The sequence below is a fragment of the Corvus cornix genome, chromosome 1 (assembly GCF_000738735.6).
Source record: "Corvus cornix cornix isolate S_Up_H32 chromosome 1, ASM73873v5, whole genome shotgun sequence".
Classification (NCBI taxonomy): Eukaryota; Metazoa; Chordata; class Aves; order Passeriformes; family Corvidae; genus Corvus; species Corvus cornix.
Window position 1 is genome coordinate 20,737,205 of NC_046332.1, and position 23,458 is coordinate 20,760,662.

The following is a 23,458-nucleotide window of genomic DNA, read 5'->3' on the forward strand; positions in this document are numbered from 1 at the left end:
AGGTGGGGAGTGGGACCAGACTAAGCATACTGAAGAACTTCACAATTGTAAGCAAGAGATATGTTTAGGTTTGGTTGTTGATAGTTCTTTTGGGTTTGGTTTTGGTTAGACTTCTTCTGTTTGGTTTTTTTTCCCTAGGGGACTGTTTTGGCTTTTCTTTGTTTGTTGGGGTTTTCCTTGTTTGGTTTTGGGGTTTTTATTTCTAGGGGGAGAGAGAGAGAGAGATCACTACTTAGATGAATAGATTTAATCTCTTTGGAAACTTTTCCAGATACTGAGACTAAATTCTTTGTTATTGCTTCCTCTTTTTCTCCTTCACCCTTTCCTTCCCATCTTCTCACTTGTGAGTGGGACCAAATGCTGTGCTTACTTGGCTCATTGTAAACATGGAATGCAACAGCTTTTAATGGAAAAATGGAACTTCTTTTCTATTTAAAGTTGTGTAGCTGGTAAGAAGATCAGCCTGGAATGAGATGCATTGCTTTATTACTTTCAGTGTGCTTTGTACCCATTGACTCACCAGACATTTGTGAAAGGGAAAATTATGAAGTATTTTTAAATCGCCAACACTAGATACAAGTGAAAAAATGACATTTAGATTTTTCAAGTCCAGTTCTTTTGCTGAATAAATATTTACAATGCCTGTTTATAACGTCATGTCAAATTAAACTAGTATTTATTTTGCCTGGATGAAAGCCACAAGTAGCCTGAATTAACCTTAAGAAAAATGTTGAGATTGCAGAAATACTGAGGTCAATATAGCAAACAGTTCTCTGAGTACTGCAAATGCTGTTTTTGCAGTTTAAGTCCAGCTTTCTTGGATAAAACAGTGAAAATGTCTCTCAGATCAGTTTTCAGTTAATAGAAAGTTTGATATTCATGATTTTATTTTCATGAAATGTAAGTAATAAAATGGTAATGTTTTACCCTTAGTGGTGGAAAAGACCTTGTAACAAACCCCAGAAGATTATACTAGGGGGAGCCTGATAATATTTTTTTTTATGCTAATTCTCATTTTGCAGTGGGAGTGAATGATGTCATCCTGTCTCCTCCCACTGTGTAAACTAAGCTTGTGTCAAAGTGTTGCTGCCTCTTGTCACAGACAGAACGGTTCACTTAAATGCAGCTGCGGTACTTTTGGGTGATACCTGTCAGAGCCATTCCCAGTGCGAGGTTGGGTTTGTGACCATGATGTCAAGATTTGTCTGTCTTCTTTTCTGTGGATATATTGCACTAAACCTGGGAAATGCTCAGAAATTGCCAAGAGGCAAGTAGCTATGACAACTTTCTGGGGGTTTGTTTGTTTTTTTCTTGTGGGGCTTTGGGATTTTTAATGCCTGTGTTTTGTTATGGAAATTTGCTTTCAACATGTTAGGAATGATTAAAGGTAAGAAGGATTAAAGATGAAAGAAGGTCAGTGAAAAGGGCAAAGTCCAGGTAGAACAGCAACCTTAAAGCTCTTGAATAAAATAACCTCAGAAGTTTTCATGGTATCTTGTGACTCTAGTGAGAAGTACTGTGCAACAAAGTTACTGTATTTAATGATTTTATAGTGATTCGGACAGCAGTGTGCAGGTCTATGGTTTAATATCTTAAAGACAATGTGACTTAGAAGCACCCCGTGTTGCTGGTGGAAGGTTTCAGTTCTGTCTTTGAAAGAACTTGTATACTTTCCCTTTTTATGCATCCTTAACAATTCAGTAGGACTTGACTACTGTGGGTCAGGTTGCATGCATTTTGAGGGAGAGAACTATGATTGATTAAAATTTATACAAGAAGAAAAGCCCCTCCAAAGTTGTGTGAATATGTTTTTAACAATTTCTTTCTCCCAGAGTCTGGAAGTACAGTAGATTTGCAAAGCTGGCAGTGATCTCTTCTCCTCCTTGGTAATATGACACACATAACATTGGCATTTTATTAGTATTTTATTGCTGACTGCAGGAAGAACAGTCATAGCATAAAATTAAAAGAGTATTTCTCTATCTGGATGGTAAAACACTTCGTAGTGCCTTGGCATTAAAGCAGCAATTTCACAACTGTTTCTGTACTGCACGTATTGCTCTCACTTTGGGGAAGTGCTTGCTTGAGTCCACTGTGCTTTGTAATGCGTTTTACATCTGCAGTCTCCTGCAGCCACTGACATTTAGTGGAAGCTGTGATTTAGTTATGAAAACGTTTATTAAGAAATAAGCACTTTGAGGGCTTCCTAGGAAATTCTGTTCCATAGAAGGGGAACCTAAAGGTATTTTGGGGAGTCGAGATGATTTTTCACCCCTCACCCCTCCTTAAGAGACTTTTTTTTCCCAGGATTTTGTTATTTTTCTTTCTTCCCTGGGATGATATTCTTTTGAAAGTATCTTTCTTTTGATCTCATCTTCTGGAGCCAGTGTGGAGTTTTCTGCATACTGGTAATAGTGGAACAATACGTAGTCAGCAAGTAACAGATATGCAGTTCAAGTCAAGCTAACTCTAACACTTTAGTTTTGTCAAAAAAGGACTTAAGAGAGGATTATGTTGACCAAAGAGGAATCTTGTATGTATTGCCTACTTTGAGGGAAGGAACTGTTCCAGTGCTTGTCTTTTTAATGTGGTTTCACTGGACTTTCTGCTCACTACTGTAGAATAGTGGCTCTAAATTTATGCTAACTGTGAAATTCAGACAAAGCTTCTAATCCACTGCAAGATTAACTCTGGCATGCGTTTTTTTTTCTGTCCTAAAATAACATTGCAGAAGTGAAGTTCTGTTTGCTGAGTGCATAAAGCTGCAGGTGGAAACTTCATTTCTTTTCAGTGAAATAGCATTTTTAAGTTTCTCCCATTGCAGTGTGGAAACATCAGTCTAATTCTTTTGTTTGTAGCTGCCTCTCCACTTACTATTTACAAAGAACTGCGTTGAAAAAGCAAGTGTATTAGTACTTAGCTGCTATCTGGAAATGCTCAAATGATTTTCTTCTACAACATTGTCTTGTTTGATAGGGAGTACAGACTTTCTTCATAACCAAAGAGTATATGTGAATCTTAAAGTGTTTTAAAAATGAAGATATGTAGTGGTAATATTCTTTTAAGAGGGCTATTCTGCCTTGCTATGCAAGCTTAAATTCCAGTGAATTTCTGTGCTCTTTAAGTCACGAGGTATGAGGCTTCAGAGTCACTCTTGCTCTCTGGGGAACAGAGGAATCAAGTCCATAACTTGAAGGAGGGCAATCTAGCCAAACTTGCTTTCTGGTGGTGCAGGTACTTGTGGCAACAGGTTATCAGAGGAAATCTTGCCCTTCTTACCAGCACTTTGCAATTCTAGTGCTCAGATCTTCTCTCCCAGAGGTGAAACACACTGACCCCATGTCTCATGGACTGGGATTTCCTTTCAGTGGTACAAGGTGGAAGGAACATCTTGCCTCCTGCAGCTGCAAAGGAACAGAGCCAGTACAGTGACTTCCAGAGCTGTTTGAGACACTGTGTGCAAATGTGCTTGTCAGGAGGCTGGAACACAAATTGCTCCCTTTTCACATATATTTTTGTATTTTCACCTCCACAAGTGTGTGTTTTACTAGGATGAAAAAGAAAATATTATTGTTGTTCTCAAAAGAGTGTTCTTTATTAGCGAATTCTTTCTTTCATTATTTTGACTTCAAAGATTAAGGCATTGTTGGAGGAATAATAATAATAACGAGTAAAGAAAATATAATTGGGAAGGGAAGGCTGGTGAGTATTGTGTTTTAGTATGAAGGCAGTGGTTTTTTTACAATTATGTATGTGTTTCATCTGGCAGATCAGCTGCTAAGAAAGTTCTGCAGTCACTGCCTTTGAATATTATGTGAGGGATCACAGAACAGCAGAGTGGGAGATGATGGTACAATTAGGGATGATATTTCGTCCAGTATTTCAGCTGCTCTCTGTTTGTCTAGCCTCTAAAGTTTTCTTCTAATTAGAAATTTTCCATTTATTTTTCTCTCTCCCGTTATGCCATTATGTCAGTGCCATCCAATATATGTAATTCTTCAGTTCAACTTTATTAATGGGTGGAAACAGTTGCAAGGCATGGGTGCCAGCGTTATAACTTGTCATACTCTGTCTAATTTTTATGGTTCTGTGAAACAGAAAAGTTCCATTCTTAAAGAATGCAGTGTCGTCTCTCTAGACAGGAATTAAGTACAGACCAAAAGTCTTGTCTTTAGAGAATGAGTTGGTAAGCAGAGCATCCTGGGTCTGAGACAGAGATGAGAAAACAAAGCCACAGAATCCAGAATAAACAAGGTACAGGACATAATCCACAAGATTGTACTGCCTTGTAAACCGTGTTTCACTGGCATCTTTCCAGTTGGAGCTGATACAAATGTTGAGGGCAACAGTTGTGGAACAAGTTTTTAGTGTTTGGTGAAACAGTATTTCATGTTTTGATTTTGTCACTTGACTTTCCAGTTACAGCACAGATGTGCATGGAAATGTGGATTTTCACTACAATCTCTGCTTTCAGTAGCTTTTGTCTATGTTTATGTTCTGTTTTACTTTGTTAGAGATGAAAAGAATTTGGGGTTGATCCCTCCTTATAAAAATGCAGTTTTATGAAGTTACTTAAACGAGGAATCTGAGTGTTTTTCTGGTTTGTTTTCACGGGATTTTTTGACATGTTTCTGACCACTGTGGTTTTCCTGCTATTTGAATTAGTCATCAGGTACAGTGGAATTCAGGTCCATCTTTGTTCTACTTTCCAGTACTCAGGCCTGTCCTACTCTGCTGTCCAGGAAGGGCTCAGGAAACCTTAATTCGGCTTTCCCCTGGTTGCTGTCTTCTTAGGGAAAAAGTATATGGACTTGACATTTCTTAGGGGACCATGTGAAAAAGCCTGATTTACAGAGTCCTATAGGGAAAACCAGATCCAAAACTTCTGTGTATCTACAGTTGTAAGTTGTGGGGAAAAGTGGGAAAAACAGTTGTTTTACACTGAGGATTTTTTACTTTGTTTGGAACTACAATATGTTTGGTCTGATACTGTAGATAGCTACTGGCTAATATTTGTACCTTAAGGTAATTATAACTGACATCCCTTCGAGAGTAAATGCTGTATTTACAGTAGACTCACAAACTTTGATATTTGTGAAAGGAATAGGCTAATTTTATTCATAGCTAAGTTTGCTGGCTACGCCATGTTGTGTAATATGTCTTACTAAGCAGAGGATAAACTCAGCATGTGTTTTCATTTACTAGTGTCAAACAGTTAAAACAATGTAGAGTTATTTCAATGTGTCACAGTTATTATATTGCAACAGCCAAACCTTAAACTTTTGTGCTGCCCTCTCCCCTCCTCCCAGAAGCACCCCTTTAGTAGCTGTAGGATGGCAGGACAAAAATTGTAAGACAGGGGAAATTCTCCTGGAAGCTGTGGGTTTTTGAACATGCAGTGAAGCTGGCATATCAAAATATCACAAAAGGACTGAAATGACATGTGGTTTATATGTTACTCTCCCCATGGTTTACAAAACATCTTTCTGGGAACTATTTTTCAAAATGCACAATGCATTAACCTTTAAAAAACATTCTTATGAAGAAGGGCCAGTTTGAACTAAATTATTTAACTTCATTTTTTGTTTTGTCTGGAAAAAGAAGTGTGAAATTAATTTGGGGGTTTTTCTTATGTTTAATGGCACATAAATGACAAGTCCAACAAGAAATTTAAAAGGGATCCTTCATCTGGTGTAATAGAGTGACAAGGGTTTTCAGTCTCTGGATATGTCATGGCAAATTTGGGTCATTCTTACCGAAAATGAAAACAGCCTGTAAGAATGTAACAATTATAGCAGTTCATTTAATCAGTTATCTTATCACGCAGAGAGTTGTGTCCTAGGCTTGCACATAAACATATCAAAACCCGGTACTGAGTGTCAGGCTCCCAAGTTCAAAGATAATCTGCAATACCAGAATTCCATTTTTATACTGGCACAGTCAGTGGTGCAACATTGTGATGATACATATGGGTGGATTCTGCCAGAATTAAATTCCATTGCATGTGAAGGCCTCCAAAATGATCTCACTGCTGGGTAATCTATATAACCTTCCACCTCTTCATTTTAATTTTAGTGTTCCCAAGTATCACTTTTTGAACATTATTTTCCAGCCCTCCTGCATATAATCTTTGGATCTAGGTGTTCCAGAAAGACAAGCTCCATAACTCACTTGAGGGGAGAGCTAAAGGCTAAATCCTGCTGCTGCTCTGGGTCCAGACCTACTGTATATGGATAGTATAGTCTGTGTATCTGTTGAATGATGATACAGTGAATAATGAACATTGGGTTTGAGGCTTCTTTGGACTCACCTGGTATGCACTACACACTGCATGTGGGAACAAAAACCTCGGTCTTCTCTAGGGGGAAAAAATGGCTAGCAGTGACCTGCCATAGTCAGAATTGTTCATGCAGCTCCAAGTGGATTTATTTTCCTTGGGGAAATTCAAGTGCAGACTTGAAATTGTTTGTGAGCAAGATAAATTTGTTGCTGGGGAGCGTTCTTGACTATTGCCTTTCACAGGAGATGATTGGAGTCCTACTCACTGGCATGGTGAATCTTGGTGAGAACAGAAGCAGGTATTCGTGTTCTGGACAGGCTGCAGCCTAAAATAGGTGCCATTAGTAAAACAGCCCAGCCTGCAGTACCTTCCCAAGTGGAAAAGGGCAGCTGGAAACAGGCCAGATGCTACTCAGACTTGCCTGACAGGCCTTAGTTCAAACACTCTAAGATAAAAATTGTTTTTTCTACAGTACAGGACAAAGTGTATAATACAAGTTTGCTTTGTGAGATATGTATTTGTCTTATTGTGCTGGGAGAATGGTGGTCATGAAGATGACTACTGGCAGCATCATGTATGAAACCTTTCTATGGGCAAGGCCTGGGCCATCTTTTCCAGTACAGCCATGCTTCAAAACATAACTATCATGTGCCATTTTACTCTGCCTACATCAACTCTAAACCTCCCCACTTGAGCAAACCAGTGTGTGTCATATCAAGCTGAAGAAAAAACAGATCAAGTTTTGAACCACCAAGTGAGTTTCTACTGTTCATGAAGTTGTGATTGTAGTTATGGTCACCAGAATTGAATGTTTTTACACTCACTGCTTAACCAAAGTTATGTCATCATAGTGTGCAGATATCCAGGCAAGGTTACAGAAGGATGGTTGCATTCAGAATATCAACACAGAGTCTTCACTGCTGCAGAACTGCTGAATAAAATGCTGGCAAAAAGTTGAGGCACTAGCTTTGAGGATTCTAGACCTAAAAGCAGGGAGATAGGGAATGCTTTTTTTTGAGAGGAAAACTACTTTTCTCCCAGTTTGGAGGAGAGTGTTTATTGCACTTGTTCAGAGGTTGGTAGACAAAATATAACCTGTGTTCTCTAAAATGCTTTAGAATTGTTGCTGAGGTCCATCACTTTGCAATAATTTAGTATTATTTAGAGCATCTTCTGGAAGAAAAATAAATGAGGCAAGTGAATCCACAATTTTTCTTAGGCTAATTGTAGCCTTGGCTCTTATATAAATCCTGTTTACCTTGAACAAGTATGTTATCAGGCATGAGGGCTCCATGTGAATAAATCTACTTCGATAAAACCCAGCTTAATGAAGTGCCTAAACCTCTGCATGTGATTTGATTTTTATTTAGTTTGTGTGTGTATATGGTGTGCTAACACTAGAATATCACTGTATGTACTTAAAAAGAAATTGTAGTTCTATACTCTTTCTCAAGCTGAAGAGTTGATGGCAAAATGGATTCTCAGAGTATGAGGGAATTTTTTGGTACGGCTATTTCAGCATTTTATATAGTTCTAAGGTTTTGCATTATTCTTGAAATCTGCTCAGGAAAAGCACAATTCAATGGAGTGGGAAAAGATTCTTTCCAATCACCTGCAGTTGTGGCATTAGTTTATGAATCTATAAATGGCCACAGAGTGCTTGATATGAGTTTACATAATTAATACTTTGGGAACCTGGCCAATTTTAAAAGGCTGAGAGTGTATGTGGGATAACATTATTTTTAAACTCACATTTGGAAAAGACTTTTCTTCTTTTGTCAGCTGCTTGCAATATCTGCTTTATATTAATTATTCACTTTAATTTTTCTTTTTATGATGTAAAAGTCTGGAGTAATTTTAGAATGTGTAAAACTGTGGTCGGTTCAAAAATACAAATAAGTATGCTTGAAATGTCCCAGCAGATCATTTTCTGACTTCGAAGTTAACACATTTTCTGGCAATTTAGATTACCTCATTACCACAGTTCAAGCCTATACATGAACAAGAAAAATACACACTGGGAAAATTACAAGACTTTCAGACCTTATCGCTTACCACTTTTCTTTTGAAACCTCAGTGTGTCTGCGCAATATGCACAAATGCTGCAAATTAAGGCATGGGTGCAATAGCCTGAAAGTTGGTAAGAACTTGAGCTTTGGGATACAAATAATAGAAAGAAAACTCTACATTCTGACCTGAACATTTTGGCAGAGTTCCATTCTGTGGCTCACACGAACACTGAAGTAGTTGGATTAAATGGCAGGGCAGAGTTTTTATTTATAGCGCAGTGTGCAGCTTGTTTCACAGTCAGGAAAATGGCTGCAGTCAGGCTTAAGAAGCATGAATTGTCTTAGTTTGATGAAGAGCTAACTCAGGTAAAAGTGGTGGGGTTTCATGTTCAGCTTGAATCAATAGGTCTCCTTCTTTTGTCAAAAAGCTTATTAACAGCTATTTATTGTGTGAACATGACTATGAAATTGCTCCACAGTGGCAGCTCATCATTTGCCACCTTACAGATGAGCACCAGCTTTTAGCTATGATCTGACAAGCACCAATACTGCATCTCTTCAGCATTCCTTCCTGCTCTTTGGTTTAGTTATGAGGAACACAAAAACTGGCAATTCTAATAGAAATGTCTTTTTGCTTGTGTTGGTTATTCAGTGCACCTTAGCAGCTGACACATCTGATGTGACTTGGTATTATGGAGTAGGAGTTAATTTATGTCCTTTGTTAATCAGGTCTGTATAAACATAAGTAAGATTTTTTTTCAAAGTATTAAAATACTAATTATGCAATTATTTTTAGCTGAAGAATTTCTTTTGACTTGTTGGCAGATTTGGGGATTTTTGCTCCAATGGAAAATCTATACTTAACTTGCGCACAGGTAATAAAGTCATGAGTGTGATTTCACATAGACTCTCTAGTACACTGAGGCATGGATGTGCACACACAAGGGCAGAGTGGGACCTTGCTCATTTTTGGTAAATGCTTTGGGTCAAAAATTATTTGTTTTAATCTTTTACACTTTCAGCAATCCCCTGTACTCTCACAATTTTAGTAGCAGGGTCAAATAGCAGTTGATAAAAGCATTAGTATGTTGTTAATGTACAGCTATGAATTCTTAGAAAGCAGTTTCTCAGTAATGTAACAGATGTTTATTGTGCTCCCTTTCCACTCAGAAATACTTACAGCAATTAGCAAGGGACATCATGTGCTATTATTATATTTATTTGAAGGCAATGTGAGGTTGCTCGTAGTATTAAGGATGTAGAACAATTACAGATATTCCACCACATGTAGGGAATAGATAATCTCATTTATGCCCTGCTGAAATTTCAGGTATTTGTGAACAATTTTTTCCATGACCTGTCCCTTCTAGATTATTTTCCAGTAATTTGTTTTTGTAGTATTAAAACACTTGTCAGTTGTCAAAAATCCTGGCGCAGGGACAACCATCTCATTTTAAAACTCCAAAGTCGCGAAGCATTATTTATGTGCTTAATACTCTCTTAAATCAGAGAGCATTCCTTGGGAATTATTGTAATCTACTGCACACTGGGTTAAAAGATCAGTAATGAGAGAGACATAGCTTCCTACATACCATAAATTCTCCATGAGCATTTGGATACATGCCTGAGAGAAGTACAAGTAAAATGCAAAGTCAGGCCTACAAAGATTGCTTAGCTAATGGTTTCGTGCCCCTAGAGGTATGTGCCCCCATTCCACCCCAAAATTTTCATAAGCCTTCCTTTTGTGTAGCCAATAGCATTCTTTATTGGCATTTTTCAATGAAACATTGGCTGGAGAATTTATTAAAAGAAGTAAGTATAGACATAAAAAGATGGGTTGGAAACAGAGATTACTTCCTACAGCGTTCTTTCATCTCTGTAGATAAAAGGTAACATGGTGAAAATAGAACAGGTGATGCAACAGAGAAAGAATTTGGAAATATAGTCAGAGAACATAAACTCTGTGCCATATCCTGGGTGGGAAGGGAAATATGTGGAAGAAAAGATGAAACACCTTCAGTAGCAAAAATAAGTATTTGTCTTATATTAGTACTCACTTAATCATAGACATAGCTTTTATCTTACGTGTTGTATACTTACTAGGCTTGGTGTCCATTATTTTCTGTAATCCACTGATTTAGAACCATTTCCTTCATATTTCAGTTTTCTTAAGACAAGTTAAAAATGCCTGTGCTTTGCAATGTGTTCATAGTGCTGAAGAAGAATTTCTGTTAAATTTAGGAATTCAATAATACATTCTAAACTTATGAAGTATTTATTAGTACTTTTTAAAATTAAAGATGTACTGGCAATTCATTGCTTCTTTCTCCAGATGTGTTTGAACTGTAGAATCTTTCCTTTGATCTCTGAAAATTCAGAATGTGGAACAATATAGAAGAAGATAAAAAGGATCACCTCTGATTTTTCTTGATCTGTTGGGGTTTTTGTTGGGGTTTTTTTTAGAGTAGCAGTAAGAAGCCAGGTCATCAGTCTTGAGATCTGTCTCATCTAATGGTGCGAGATGAGATACATTTTCCAGCTGGAAAAACTATGTGCAGTTGGAATCAATCCTTATAGGACTGGGCTGTATCCAGCAAGTGTCATAGACATGTGTGAGAACGTTCAGTTTGGACACCAGGAACATAAGTGAAACCACTTTATTTTGACTGCTCTTTTGGAAACATAGGGCAATTTTTAAAAATTTCCATTTTGTTTGTTTGTTTGTGTCTACAGCTTTCTAAACTGAAGGGAAGTAACTGGCTAAAAGCTTTGTTGACAGACTTGACTACACTGACAAGTCCAAATCATAGTTGTCATAGTTCAATAGAATTTCATATTTCAGTACTGCTTTTGTTAACTGACGAAGTTTTCTTACTCTTTCTGAGTTTAGCATTTTATATACAACACCGCCTAAGAATTCTTATGTGTGCTTCAGATATTTAATTGCTTTATCATCTGTTTGCCTCTAAAAAGTGGGGAATTTATTCCAAAGTTAACACAGAATATTGCAAGCACCTTTGCCAAGTGCCCATTCAGAGCTATTAATCCCTGCTGTATTTGAAGTCCTGTATATCTTGGGTGATATTTTGAGCAGAGAACACAGATATTTTCTGTGGTCATATGAGGGTTGCAATGCTGGAAGTGGAAAACCGTTGTGACTTAGAAAAAGGAGAATCCCATTCCATTTCCATCTTTTTGCATATTATTTTAAAGATTCCTGCTTCAACTATACCCAGCATAATGGGAGGGCTTATAAATAGAATTTTACCTGTTTCTGAATGGGTGTCTCAATCTAGTTTGTTTTCCTTCAATTTCAAAGCAGGTCATTATGGACAACTCATCTGCTTCTATTTGCCCAACCCAAGTTGTTTTCCAAATGTACACAAAGCACAAAACATTCTCCCTCACTGAAATGAGTATAGGATTTACACTGGATGTTGCTCAAGAACCAGAAAGAGGTTCTTGAGTAATATCAAAGGGGTATCAAAGGGAACTTTGGACTTTTAACCACTGACTGCTATTCTTTGAGCCTAGTTTTCCATCTACCCCATAAAGTAGGCATCCGGTCTGCATTTCTCCAGTCTGACAGGAAGGATACCTGTGGAAATTGTGCCACACTTGAAGTAAATTATATTCACCCCTTTCCAATTATATGCAAACCCAGTAATAACATTACAGAAGGCAGCAGGCTTTGCTGGACTGCCTGGTTTTGGTAAATTTGCTCTGGCTGTTCCAAATCACCTTCTTGTTCATCACATGCATAAGTGTGACTGTTCCTGGTGACTGAGGTTAGGGGGAACAGCTTGTGGTTTCCTGGATGCTCTGTCTTGCCTTTACTCAATCAATTGCACTGAGATATTTTTCCGTTCTCACATAACAAATTAATCTTGCTTCTCCCTGGCTGTTCTTTCAAGCTTATCTATATACTGAAGAGATCATGCCTTACTGGATTTTCATTCTATGTGTTAGAGGTATGAAGTAGGATATTGGAATTCACGCAGAGCACTGAGGAGGGCAGCCCTCCTTGAGGCTTTATGGTGCATACTTAGATGTGCAGAACGAAAGTAGTAGCCTTCAAGTGGAAAAATACTCATTTTTACAAGGAAACATAGGGCTGAAATGGACTTCCCTGAACTCATTTTGACCACCTTGTTCTTATTCCTGAGACAGTTTGTTCCAGAGTATAACTGCCTATTTTCCAGATATCTTCCTTGCTACAGTTTGTAACTTCTCTTCACAGATGCGGAGCAGAACTTACTTACACTGCTTTTCCTCAGGAATTTGTTTGTTTGCCATATATGTTTGGATACTGTCTTCACATCTATCCATGTACTTTCCCTCTAAGGTTGATGACTCCTATTTTTTCAGGCTTCTTTCCTGGGTAACAGACTCTGTACCTCTAGTCATTGACTTTGCCTTTTTTCCTGGATTTATCAAGTTGGTCTGTTTTGCAGTGCTCTATGTACTTATCTACTAGTGATAAGAGATCTTTTCAGAAGTGAGAACTAGTGCATGAAAGGACTGGGATCCATCTCTTCAGATTTAAAATAGAGAAGGTAACAATTTTGAAACATACCTAGACATGTTGGTGATTCTGAGATTTACAGATTAATTTAGAGGATTGGAAATACATGCTAGTTTCAAATTTATTCTGTTAGTATAGCTTGTAAATCCTCCTAGCTGTCTAAATAAATGTTTAAGCAGTTTTGTCCTTATAAAATTACCATGTGCTGATTCACAGAAGGAAGTAAAACAAAGTTAGCTTTAAAACCATCTAAGACAATGCTAGTACAGAATACTGAGCTAAAGACTTGCTCTTTCAACTGCTTGGATTATGTCAGATAAGGTAATACTTATGACAGACAGAGGATTTCAATATATGACTACCTATTTTGTTCTATTAGCAAAGATATACATGCAAATTTCAATTTATTACTGCTTGGGGTTTTTTAAATGTTAATTTGGAGGTGCCTTATTCTAACACAGTAGAATTTATATTTTCTTGCCGGCAGTTATTTTGATATTCTTCTTTTGAATGATTCCTCCCAAAGTGTTTCAAAAGATCCCCAGATGAGTAGTCACACGGTGAAAAAAACCCCTATGTATTATGATGTAATAAATGGTGACCACATGTAAGGAACAGACTCCAAATTGGCTGTAAGAAATGAGTCCCTCACTACAATCTGGGTACACAGTAACAACCCATGTAGCAGATTATGTGTGCACTCAGTAATAAACGCTAAAATCCTGGATTGTAAAGTGTGATGTCGTCCCTCTTCTCGCAGAAGCAAAGGCGACTGCAGTTCCAGATAGTGGTTTTCATTATGCCTTTGATTTTCAATTCTTAAAAAAATGCACTGATATTCGTGAATGAAAAGTGGCTTAAGGAAGTGGTGATGCCAAACACTGCCTGCCACAGAGTAGGTTAATGGCAGTGATGATGCACTGCCTGCTCATGAACATGGTTATAAGAAAGCTGTTGCATTGAGGTCTATGGTCTTTAATACCAATCACTTCAATACATTTGTTGTTTATGGGCAGAGCCAGACCAACAGCATTTGAATTCTTCACTTGCTCAGGTTCTTAGTGTTTTGTTGAGGTTTTCCTCCTGAGGAAGAACTGTTGTCAAAGAAAGTCCCTGCTTTTATTCAGCTGATCAGGTCTAAAATATGATCACCTTGTATGAGGCCATGTCCAAAGACCACATTTCTCTTTTGGAGTTTGCATTGACTGATGCTCTTTAAAGGCTTAAAAAAAGGAAGTTACACCTAGAAAATTTGGGAGACTCTTCTTGCTCCCCGCAGTCTTCTGCTTGCCTCTGTTGAATATATTTATGTAGAATCTGTCAGGTTCTTTGGCCAGGACACAGTTTTCTTGGTAGCCCAGCCTGGGTGGAGTTGCCTTGGACAGGTTTCCTTGGACAGAAGAAGGAGCCAGGATTGGAAAGACAGCTCTTCTGGACAAGATGCAGTCACTGTGACATCAGCTCTGTCCAGGTGAAATTACATCCAGAAAAATACATGCCAGGCCAATCTGGAAAAAAAAACAACAAACAAGGAGCTTTGAGAGTAAAGCCAGGGGAGCAAGGCCCTGGAGAACCTAAAGACATCAGATCTAGATTAAGCTTTATCCTACAACAAATAAGTGATCCATAATCTAAATTGAAATAAGGGTTTCAGGTTGTTTTATTAACAAGGATTTTTTTTCTTGTCCTTTTAAATTTGTGTGCTGTTTATTTCAAAAGTTTTATCTATCAAAAATTATTCAACTTGAAGGCATTTTAGAAGGCATTATGCATTGAAAATAATGGATAGGCTTGGTTTTGTCCCTATCCTTCAAAAATGTTGAATTGTTCAATGTTGAATTTTATTTAAATGAAATTTTTACCTTTAAACACCAAACTAAGTTTACTAACTGGACACATAAAGGAGCGGAATTTTCTAAGGTTTAAAATAAAAATTAAACTGTATCTCACAAGAGGAGCCAGGGCCAGGTTGTTTTAAGTCATATCAAAGAAGTTTTCAGAAGTCTAACTCCTGTTCCCTTTTCCATCAGAGCTGCAGACTTGGTTATTTTCAAACAGATTTCTTTCTTGTTTTCAGTTTTGTTTCCTATTTTAATAAATAATGAGAAATGACCTGCAGAATGAAAGCTGGAATTGGGGGTTGGACCACTGAAGTGGGATCCCAAGTTTAAATCCAGACTCTTTCCAGCTTTGCACCCTAAATATAACGACAGTTACTAAGTCAAATAAAAAATAATTTTCAACCAGCATGTTCAAGAAGCCTTGGGAGGGAGATAGTTATAAAGATGGAAGTGGAACTTCAGGGAAGTTCTTGAATGACCTGAAAACAGGCAAAACAGGCGGCATCATATGAGCAACAAATTTCCTTTGTACAATGATTTATGTAGCTATATAGAAGCTGGAATTGCTGATAACTACATCTTTACCTCTGCATTGACCTAACTGGTCCTAAAGTATTAATGAGTACAGCTTTTTAACTCAGTTCTGAACTGTAGTGATCACTAGGAATTGGCAAAAGAAGTTTTAAAACCTGTGTAATTTTGTAATGTAAACGCTCCAACAATTTTCTTTCAGAAGTATATATTTAGCTTAAAACATTAAAGAGCAGCATATTTCTGATTAGCATTAATAAAACTAAATGTGCACAGCAACTGGAGGAAAAGGTGTCAGTAACCTTGAAAGAGTGCTGTGAGAAAGGGCACAGGAAGGGATGGCACTGACCCTGGGCCCTCACAGTGCATCTCTTCCTTTCGCGTCACTACCTTCAGCTGAACATCAGTATTGAGGAGTTTCCCTACTACATATTTCAGCTACTCATACCCTTTTAGTAGTGAATTTCTCTATCATTTAAATTGCTAAAATTGCCTCAGATATTAAAGAAGTACAGAGGGGAAATACAGTTCATGCTGTTTTATTTGCTGTGTGCATTCTGTTAAGAATGTCGATACACCTAAGTAAAGTTGCCCTCTGAAATGAAAGTAGTTTGAAGGTGTAAGCTGAGAGCTTAAGAATTAGTTTTTTGTAGATAGGCATGCTTGTTTGTGTTTTGCAAAGTTAAGTGCTGCATGTTGACAGCCTATTCTTCTGAAGCAATGCTAGACTTGTGTAGGCGTAATAATACTTGGAAAAAAATAATTAATTGGGGAACTTCATTTGCAAATGACAAAACTACATGCAAGGCTGTTAGCTCACCCTCCCCTAGTAAGGTATTCTTGGTTGCCCTCTTCATACAGCATCTACTTTCATCATTCAGAGTACTTGTTAGTGTGAATTTCATGGCTAGGAATGTTAGTGTCTGATGTAATCTGCCATGAGAAAGGATCAAACATTGTCCTCAGCTATCTGACTGGAGGATACAAAGACAGATTTTCTGCAGAAGTGCAGAGTAATTTGGCAAGAGGCACTGGGCACAAACTGGAATATGGGAAATTCCAGTTAGATGTTAGGACTTTGGTTTTTTTTAACAGAAGTATGCTAATCACTGAAACAGGTTACCCCAGAGATGTTATGGAATCTATGTCCTTGGAGGTGTTCAAGACTCAGCTAGATGTGGCCCTGAGCAACTTGAGGTCTGCTTTGAGCAGGGAGTTGTACTAGATGACTTACAGAAGTTCCTTCCACCCTAAATTATTCCATGATTCTGTGGTTGTGGCTGCTTTAGAAGTGTGTCTTGTTTATTCTACTACATAGAAACAGAGCTATTTTTAAATGTTTCCCATTTTAAGCTGTATTTGGGTTGCAGCCAAGCAACCAATATTTCTCCATTTTTGGCAGCCAAAATAAACACAAAAATATAAAAGAGCAGAAAATAAAATTTTCATAGTGTTAGATTATCATTGAAAACTTGCCTAGTGGTACTATGACACCAGATTTAGAAAAATCAAAGCACTGCTGTGAATGATTTGAATCAGTGAGGTGGTGCTTACAAATAGATGGTGCTAATATATTTTCATAAGACACACTTCATTTGTCTAGCACTCTGGGAGGCAGTGCTGGGTCTTGCCTTCATGGCCCCTAAAGTCTTTGAAACGGTGGAAAACAAACAGTTTCAATGTAAGGCAAATGGAATTCTGGCAACAAAGCCAAATTTGCTGTAATACAGTACAGCTGTATTCACCCTCTAGTTTTGTAGCGCAGAGTTCAAGGATCTTCACTCTATGGATAAAACCAAAAAATAGGACTGTATTTTGTCACAAGATGCCATGCACACTTAAACTGTGCAGTAGACTCCTGGTATGAGTGAAAGTAATATCTAGACTTTTAAAAGTTTCAGTATTTTTTTGCTTTTGTCTCCTGTTGCCTATGCATTCCAACTAGCCAAACTATGGTACTTCCAGCTGGATTCTTCAGGCCATTGGTAGCTCTTTTCCTCTTTCTAAAGAGTTGGTGGTGGCTGGTTCTCTTATGAGGCAGCTGATTCATCAAGCTGTCTTTCATTCTCTCCCAGTATAGGCAGACTCCTTTCCTTAGAGTGATTCCAGCACTGCAAGTGCTCTGATGCACTTAACATAGTGCTTTTACTTCAGATGTGCTTTGCACAGTTTCTCCTGCCGATCTTGGCCATCAACTGACTTTTGTTGAAGAGAATACTTGCAGATCAGTGTGGAATTTCTGTTGGCAAGCGTGGAGGGAAAGACTGTGTTTCAGAGGTAGCTATGGATCTCAGAATCTGCCATTTGGAAATGGCCTCAATATAAAAGAATTACACTATAAATGCAAATACTTAAGACCAGAGTTTCACTAACAAATGCCAAAAACTGACACAAATGAATGGAATTAGAGGGCATCTAGTTTATCATTCAAGTCTTTCATCAAGGAGATGCAGGGAAAAAAGGTCTCTTGAAATCCTAATACGACAAAATTATTTTCTCAAAATCAAATAGATTCTTATCACAGTATGATAACCATGAAGTTCCTGTTACTTCCCTTGTCCATTCAATTATATTTAATGAATGTTTATCTGAGTGGTGACTAAAAGAGACATATTACTCAGAATGAGAATGCTTTCCTGAGTAGTTGTTCAAAACACTGTGAGATCAACACAAATGAAATCTATATTGCTAATGTGCTCCTGGGGGCAGTCCCCATTTGCCAAGCTAATTTATATGAAGTCCTTATATCCTTATTGCTCCAGGATGGCCCTCTCTTGACTAGATTGGCAGTGTCTGTGCAGCACGTAGGATTGAGCTCTCCTTGTCCTTGGTTGCTCCACTGCTGTTCATATGCTTCCAGAAACTGGTCATTTATTGTTTTACCGGTTAATATTCATCCCTCATTTTCAGTGGTTCTGGAATGCACACAGCCCATGAACAGGAATGTGGTTTAGTCATATGAAGTGTGGCATCTGTGTTGTTGCTTTAGCAGTTATTTTCCCTGAAAAAACATGCAGCTAAGTTAAAGTGAAGGAGATTTGTCTGCCTTGCTCTTTGCTGCTCTTTGGGTTAGGCTTTAGGAAAGACAGCTCCTGCTTGCCTAACCTGATCTCCTCTTATGACAAGGTCACTCACTTACTGGGTGAGGGAAAGGTTGTGGATATTGTGTACCTTCAACAAGGCCAAATGCTGGATCCTGCATCTGGCTCATGATAACCCAAAGCTGTCTGGTGAGAAAGGACCTGGGTGTGCTGGTTGCCAGCAGCTGAACATGAGCCAGGGTGTGCCCAGGTGGCCAAGAAGGCCAATGGAAGCCTGGCCTGGATTGGCAATAGTGTGGCCACGAGGCCTAAGGCAGTGGTCGCCCCCCTGTACTTGGCACTGGTGAGGCTGCATTCCAAATCCTGTATTAAATGTTGGGTCCATCTCTGCAAGAAAGATGTTGAGGAGCTGAAGCATGTCCAGAGAAGGGCCACAAAACTGGTGAAGGGTCTGGAGCAAAAGTCTTATGACAAGGAGCTGAGGGAGCTGGAGAAAAGGAGGCTCAGGGGTGACCTTATCTCTTTCTACAACTACCTGAAAGGAGGGTGTAGGGGCCAAGTGGGCATCAGCCTCTTTTCCCAAGTAACAGGTGACAGGACAAGGGCGAATGGCCCCAAGTTGTGCCAGGGGAGATTTAGATTGGATATTAGGAAAAATATCTTCACCAAAAGGATCATGAATCATTGGAACAGACTGACCAGGTTTGAGTCACCATCCCTGGAGGTATTTAAAATGTGTGTAGATTTCGCTGTTGGGGACATGGTTTAGTTGTGTACTTGGCAGGGCTGGGTTTAGGGTTGCACTTGATGATCTTGATGGTCTTTTCCAACCTAAAGAATTTTTTCCTAATGTTTTTTCCTAAGCCCTACAGGGACTCTGAAATATTTGTTGCCATCCAGGCCATCACTGTACTTAAAAGTAAATTAGAGGAAGAGGACCAGCCCTGTCAAGACAGGGCGGTGAGGACAAGGATTTTTTTAAACTTATTTCAAATTTGTCTCCTTTTCTTCTTTTCTGCCTTGTTCTCTCTTTTTAAAAATACATGATTCCTATTTATTTTCTGCCAGAACTGTCTTTGATTTTAAAAGCTCTCTTGGTGGTTTTGATATACTAGCTATAAAAAAGAGGTCTAAAGGGTCTTATCTCAAAGCCACTACTGTTTTGGGATCCTGTTTAAACTTTCTAATTGTAGAAACCTCACTGAGAGTTTTAAGGCTTTAATGAAATCAAGACACTTGGTCACTATAATTGACTGCTTACAAATAAGCGATGCTACCTATCTAACTGAAATCAGACCCAGTTCAATTTAATCTTGATATAGAATTAAGTCTTCAAATTGATGTAAAGTTTGGTTGATAGATATGTAAATACAATTGTGGGGGGGAAAAGGGTGAAATTATTGTAAATTTAAAATTAAATAGATCTTTACTAATTTTTTTTTTTTTTTGGTAAATTCAGTTTTGAGAGTGATTAATAAATTTATTATGGAAATCAAATTACCATATTTGAATTAAGTACTGTAAGTGTTATTTTATTCTTAGACATGAATACTCAATAGAGACCAGGAGACCATAATTTCAATACTGCTCAACTCTCTAAAGTTAGGGTTTTGAAGAATCTATAATTTCAACAGATTTAGCTCACTGTCAATCAGAGATAATAATCTTAAATTTTCTTACCACTTTTTTCTAAGTGTCTTTACTAAGCTCATTAGAGGCATTTGAAGTCTGCTGTGTTTTCTTCCTGGTTTGTGCTATCTGGAGCCCTGTCAGTATTCAGAGTTGCACATCTGCAGCCTTCTTGTGTAGGGAAAATAAAGGAGTTAGGATGTCACAGAGATTAGGAAGCAACTGCTGCCCTTTTTCCCGTGAAGGTATTGCACTGCTGAAAATGCCAGAGAACTAGTTTTCTAGAAGCCTTGCAGTCTTCTGGAACCTGGCAGAGTTGCCTTTGGAAAATTGTGACAGTTTCCTGGCTGAATGATGTTTCTTGATCACTCTTTAGATAAAGGAAGGGAGGCAGATGTTTTCCATCAGTTTTACTTGTACGCTTCTTTCTATAAAGGGAAGAGGCATAAAGTGTTGGCTTAAGGCTTTACATTCTGTGTGCAGACAACTGCAGATGCTCAAATCATCTACTAAAACAAAGTGAGGGTTTTGGTCTCTTGGCAACTCTAGTCACTAGAATTTCTCTAAAAGAAGCAGAGTATGTTGGGGTGATACCAGAGAATGAGTATGTAGTTGTCTAGAGGAACTTTGAATATTAGTCTGCAATTACTGAGAGGAAGGAAGGAAGGAAGGAAGGAAGGAAGGAAGGAAGGAAGGAAGGAAGGAAGGAAGGAAGGAAGGAGGAAGGAAGGAAGGAAGGAAGGAAGGAAGGAAGGAAGGAGGAAAGGAAGAAGGAAAGGAAGAAGGAAAGGAAGAAGGAAAGGAAGAAGGAAAGGAGGAAGGAAAGAAGGAAAGAAGGAAAGAAGGAAAGAAGGAAAGAAGGAAAGAAAGAAAGAAAGAAAGAAAGAAAGAAAGAAAGAAAGAAAGAAAGAAAGAAAGAAAGAAAGAGAAAAAGAGAGAGAAAGGGAAGTTTAGTATCACTCTGCACTATTATTCAATGATATATTATATATCATTTATCTCATTGTTTTTCTTCAGGATTTAGTTCCTGAAGTAAAATGATTGTCTGCAAAGTTCTGGTTTTTCCTGATAAATTAATTTCAGCCTTCATAATTGGACAGATGCCTGAAAATATGTTGGGGATAAAAATTTACATTTTGAGAATGAGAAGAGAAATAATAACCCAAAATATACTAGTCTGGTGCTGGTGTTGTAAGTTTGGGGGAAAGCCAGCAATTCAACAGTTCTGAAAATATGATAGGCCTAACTGTGACAAGGGAATATTAAAATTGTACATACCAAGGAAGGAAAAGGGAAAAGCCAATTCTCCCTTACCCCAACAAGAAGAAGCCAAAACACCAACTTGTAGCCTAAAAAGTTAGTAATTCTGTTGTGAAGTCATTCTCTGTTGCTGCAAGTTAAATTTTTGCAGATGGAAATACAAGATGTTTCTTACTTTATGTGCTGTTCCCCTGGAAAGCATAAAAATGAACGTTTAAAAAGAGTTTCTTCGTAGTTTTGAGTAAAGTATTTATGTTAGTTAGGTGTCCTGGTGTAATTCCAAATACAAAATTACATTTCCAGCTCAACATAGGGGGGAAAAAATTGTAGAAGTTTTATTTGGATCTGGTTACTGTTTATCCTCTACCATAATTTTTGAGTGTGATTAACTGATGAACTTAATTTTACAACTTCATATTTTCTACTAACAAGCAAAAAAATCAAACCAAAAACTTGCACTTTTTTTCACCTATGGGTCCTATATATGGCTACTACTACTATAACTCTTGCATTTAAAGGAAAAAATGCATGCATTTTTTCCACTTACTTCATGCATGGTTTTACTACTGCAATTGTTGATGTTAAAGCAAATGATAATGCTAAACTAGTGGAAAAACAGTTATGTTGGCAACCACTTTTTCACATGACTGTTAGTTCACTTTTTAAAATACACTGGGTTTCCAGGAGACATGACCTGTAAGAAATTTTTCAGTTGCATGCTATTAGCAAATTAAACAGCCCTATATTGCTATATTGTCATGTTCCATTACTGAATATATGATTGCTAGGTAATGCATTTTGATCTCTTTTTTACTCTTCCCCCAGTGAAAAGGCAGAGTCTGAAGGTTCAGATCAATGCAACAGATGACACCGTTTGCATGAGGTATCTTCGACCAAGTCAAAGCACCAAACTAGAAGGTTTTGTCCTGGGCTATGGAAGCAACTTCCTTTCTAATCAGTACATTCCTTTACCTTCAGAAGGAAAAAACTATGTAACAGAACTTGGTAAGACATATTTGCTTTGCATGCTGTTGTTGTAATGAATTATGGGAAGAGATTGAGGAGAATATGAACATTTTGTTTGCCTAATTTTTTGTGTTATTGTGTTGTTGCTCAAGGTTTCTTTGTGTTTGTTTAAGGTTGCTGTCAAGAATTTCAGTTGAAAGTGGAATTAGGAGATCCCTCAAGGAGAAGAACTAGTTTTTGTTTGGAAAAGTTTGTTTACTGGTATTTGTTTTGGGGATTTTCATTTTACTGATAAACCGTGCTATATGACCACATCACGGATCAAATGGGATGGTTTGCCTAAGGTTGCAGCTATAAAGTAAAATATAAGGGAGATGTACATGTTTTTAACAAAGAGTAGAAGACACAGTGAAACAGTCTTGAGAATTGTGTGGTTGATTCCTTTTGACAGAAACATTCATATCAAAATGATGCCTCTTCTTGTGGGGATCTACTCCAGTACTACATGCTATGGATTAACCTCTAACTTCCATGTGAGACATTACCAACAGAATTCCATAAGCTGTTTTATGGAAGAGATTAAACCATGTCAAGAATGTTATATTCTGTTATCTGGATTAGGGAGGAGAAAAAAAAAATTATTAAAACATTGATTTATCAGGATTTGACCTTTTGAGAAATCTGTTCAATCCCTAAGGATTTTCCTATTGCTTTCTTTAAGCTTTTCTAGCCTGAAATGAATCAATTTACCTTCATCATTGTAGTGCTGGTGATCTTGGTGTAAAACAAGGGGGAGGAAAGGATGCATGAGCATATGTCTCAGTTTTTGAGATAAGACTTCAGGAGGAAATATTCCGGAGTGAGTGTTCCTCCCCTTTTCCTCCGTCAATGAGACAAATGGGTCACAAGGAGTGAAAGTGGGAAAAAGAAACCAAACTGTTTATTAACACACAAACAAAACAGGGTAGAACAGGGGGAAAAAAATACAAAAAAATACAACAAAATACAACAAATTCCCACAGAGGGAACAGACGTGGGCTCGGACCAGCCGGGGCCACCCCACGGGCCCACCAGCGCCGCACCCGCAGGCTCCCTGGACCAGTGAGGAGGGAAGGCAGGCAGTGAGGCAAGGGGAAGGAAAGGGAAAAAAGAGCAAGAAAAAAACCCAACAGAACCTTTTCCCAGCTAGCTGGAACACAAAGGAAACCCAGGAAAGCAGCACAGCACTCCTGGCACACTCCCTGCCCTGAGCCCCGCCGAGCTCCCTGAGCCATTGGGCTGAGCCGTTAAACTGCCCCACACTCAGCCCCGTGGTCCCACCCCCTGGGTCCATCTTAAAGAAGGAGCATCCTTGGGTGTTGAGCGGATGGTTAAGG

General features: G+C 38.2%; 1 protein-coding gene across 44 annotated transcripts in view; it reads left to right on the forward strand.

Annotated features, from left to right (window-relative positions):
- The first annotated feature begins 1,080 nt into the window (after positions 1–1,080).
- LOC104687181 (ABI family member 3 binding protein) overlaps positions 1,081–23,458 on the forward strand; it is a 140,620-nt gene continuing 118,242 nt past the window's right edge. For all 44 annotated transcript variants that reach the window (XM_039557964.1, XM_039558054.1, XM_039558030.1 and 41 more), the window contains exons 1-2: positions 1,081–1,267; positions 21,942–22,121. In XM_039557964.1, coding sequence (XP_039413898.1) covers positions 1,189–1,267; positions 21,942–22,121 — 259 coding nt within the window. In that variant the 5' untranslated portion in view covers positions 1,081–1,188. The remainder of the gene's footprint in view (positions 1,268–21,941; positions 22,122–23,458) is intronic.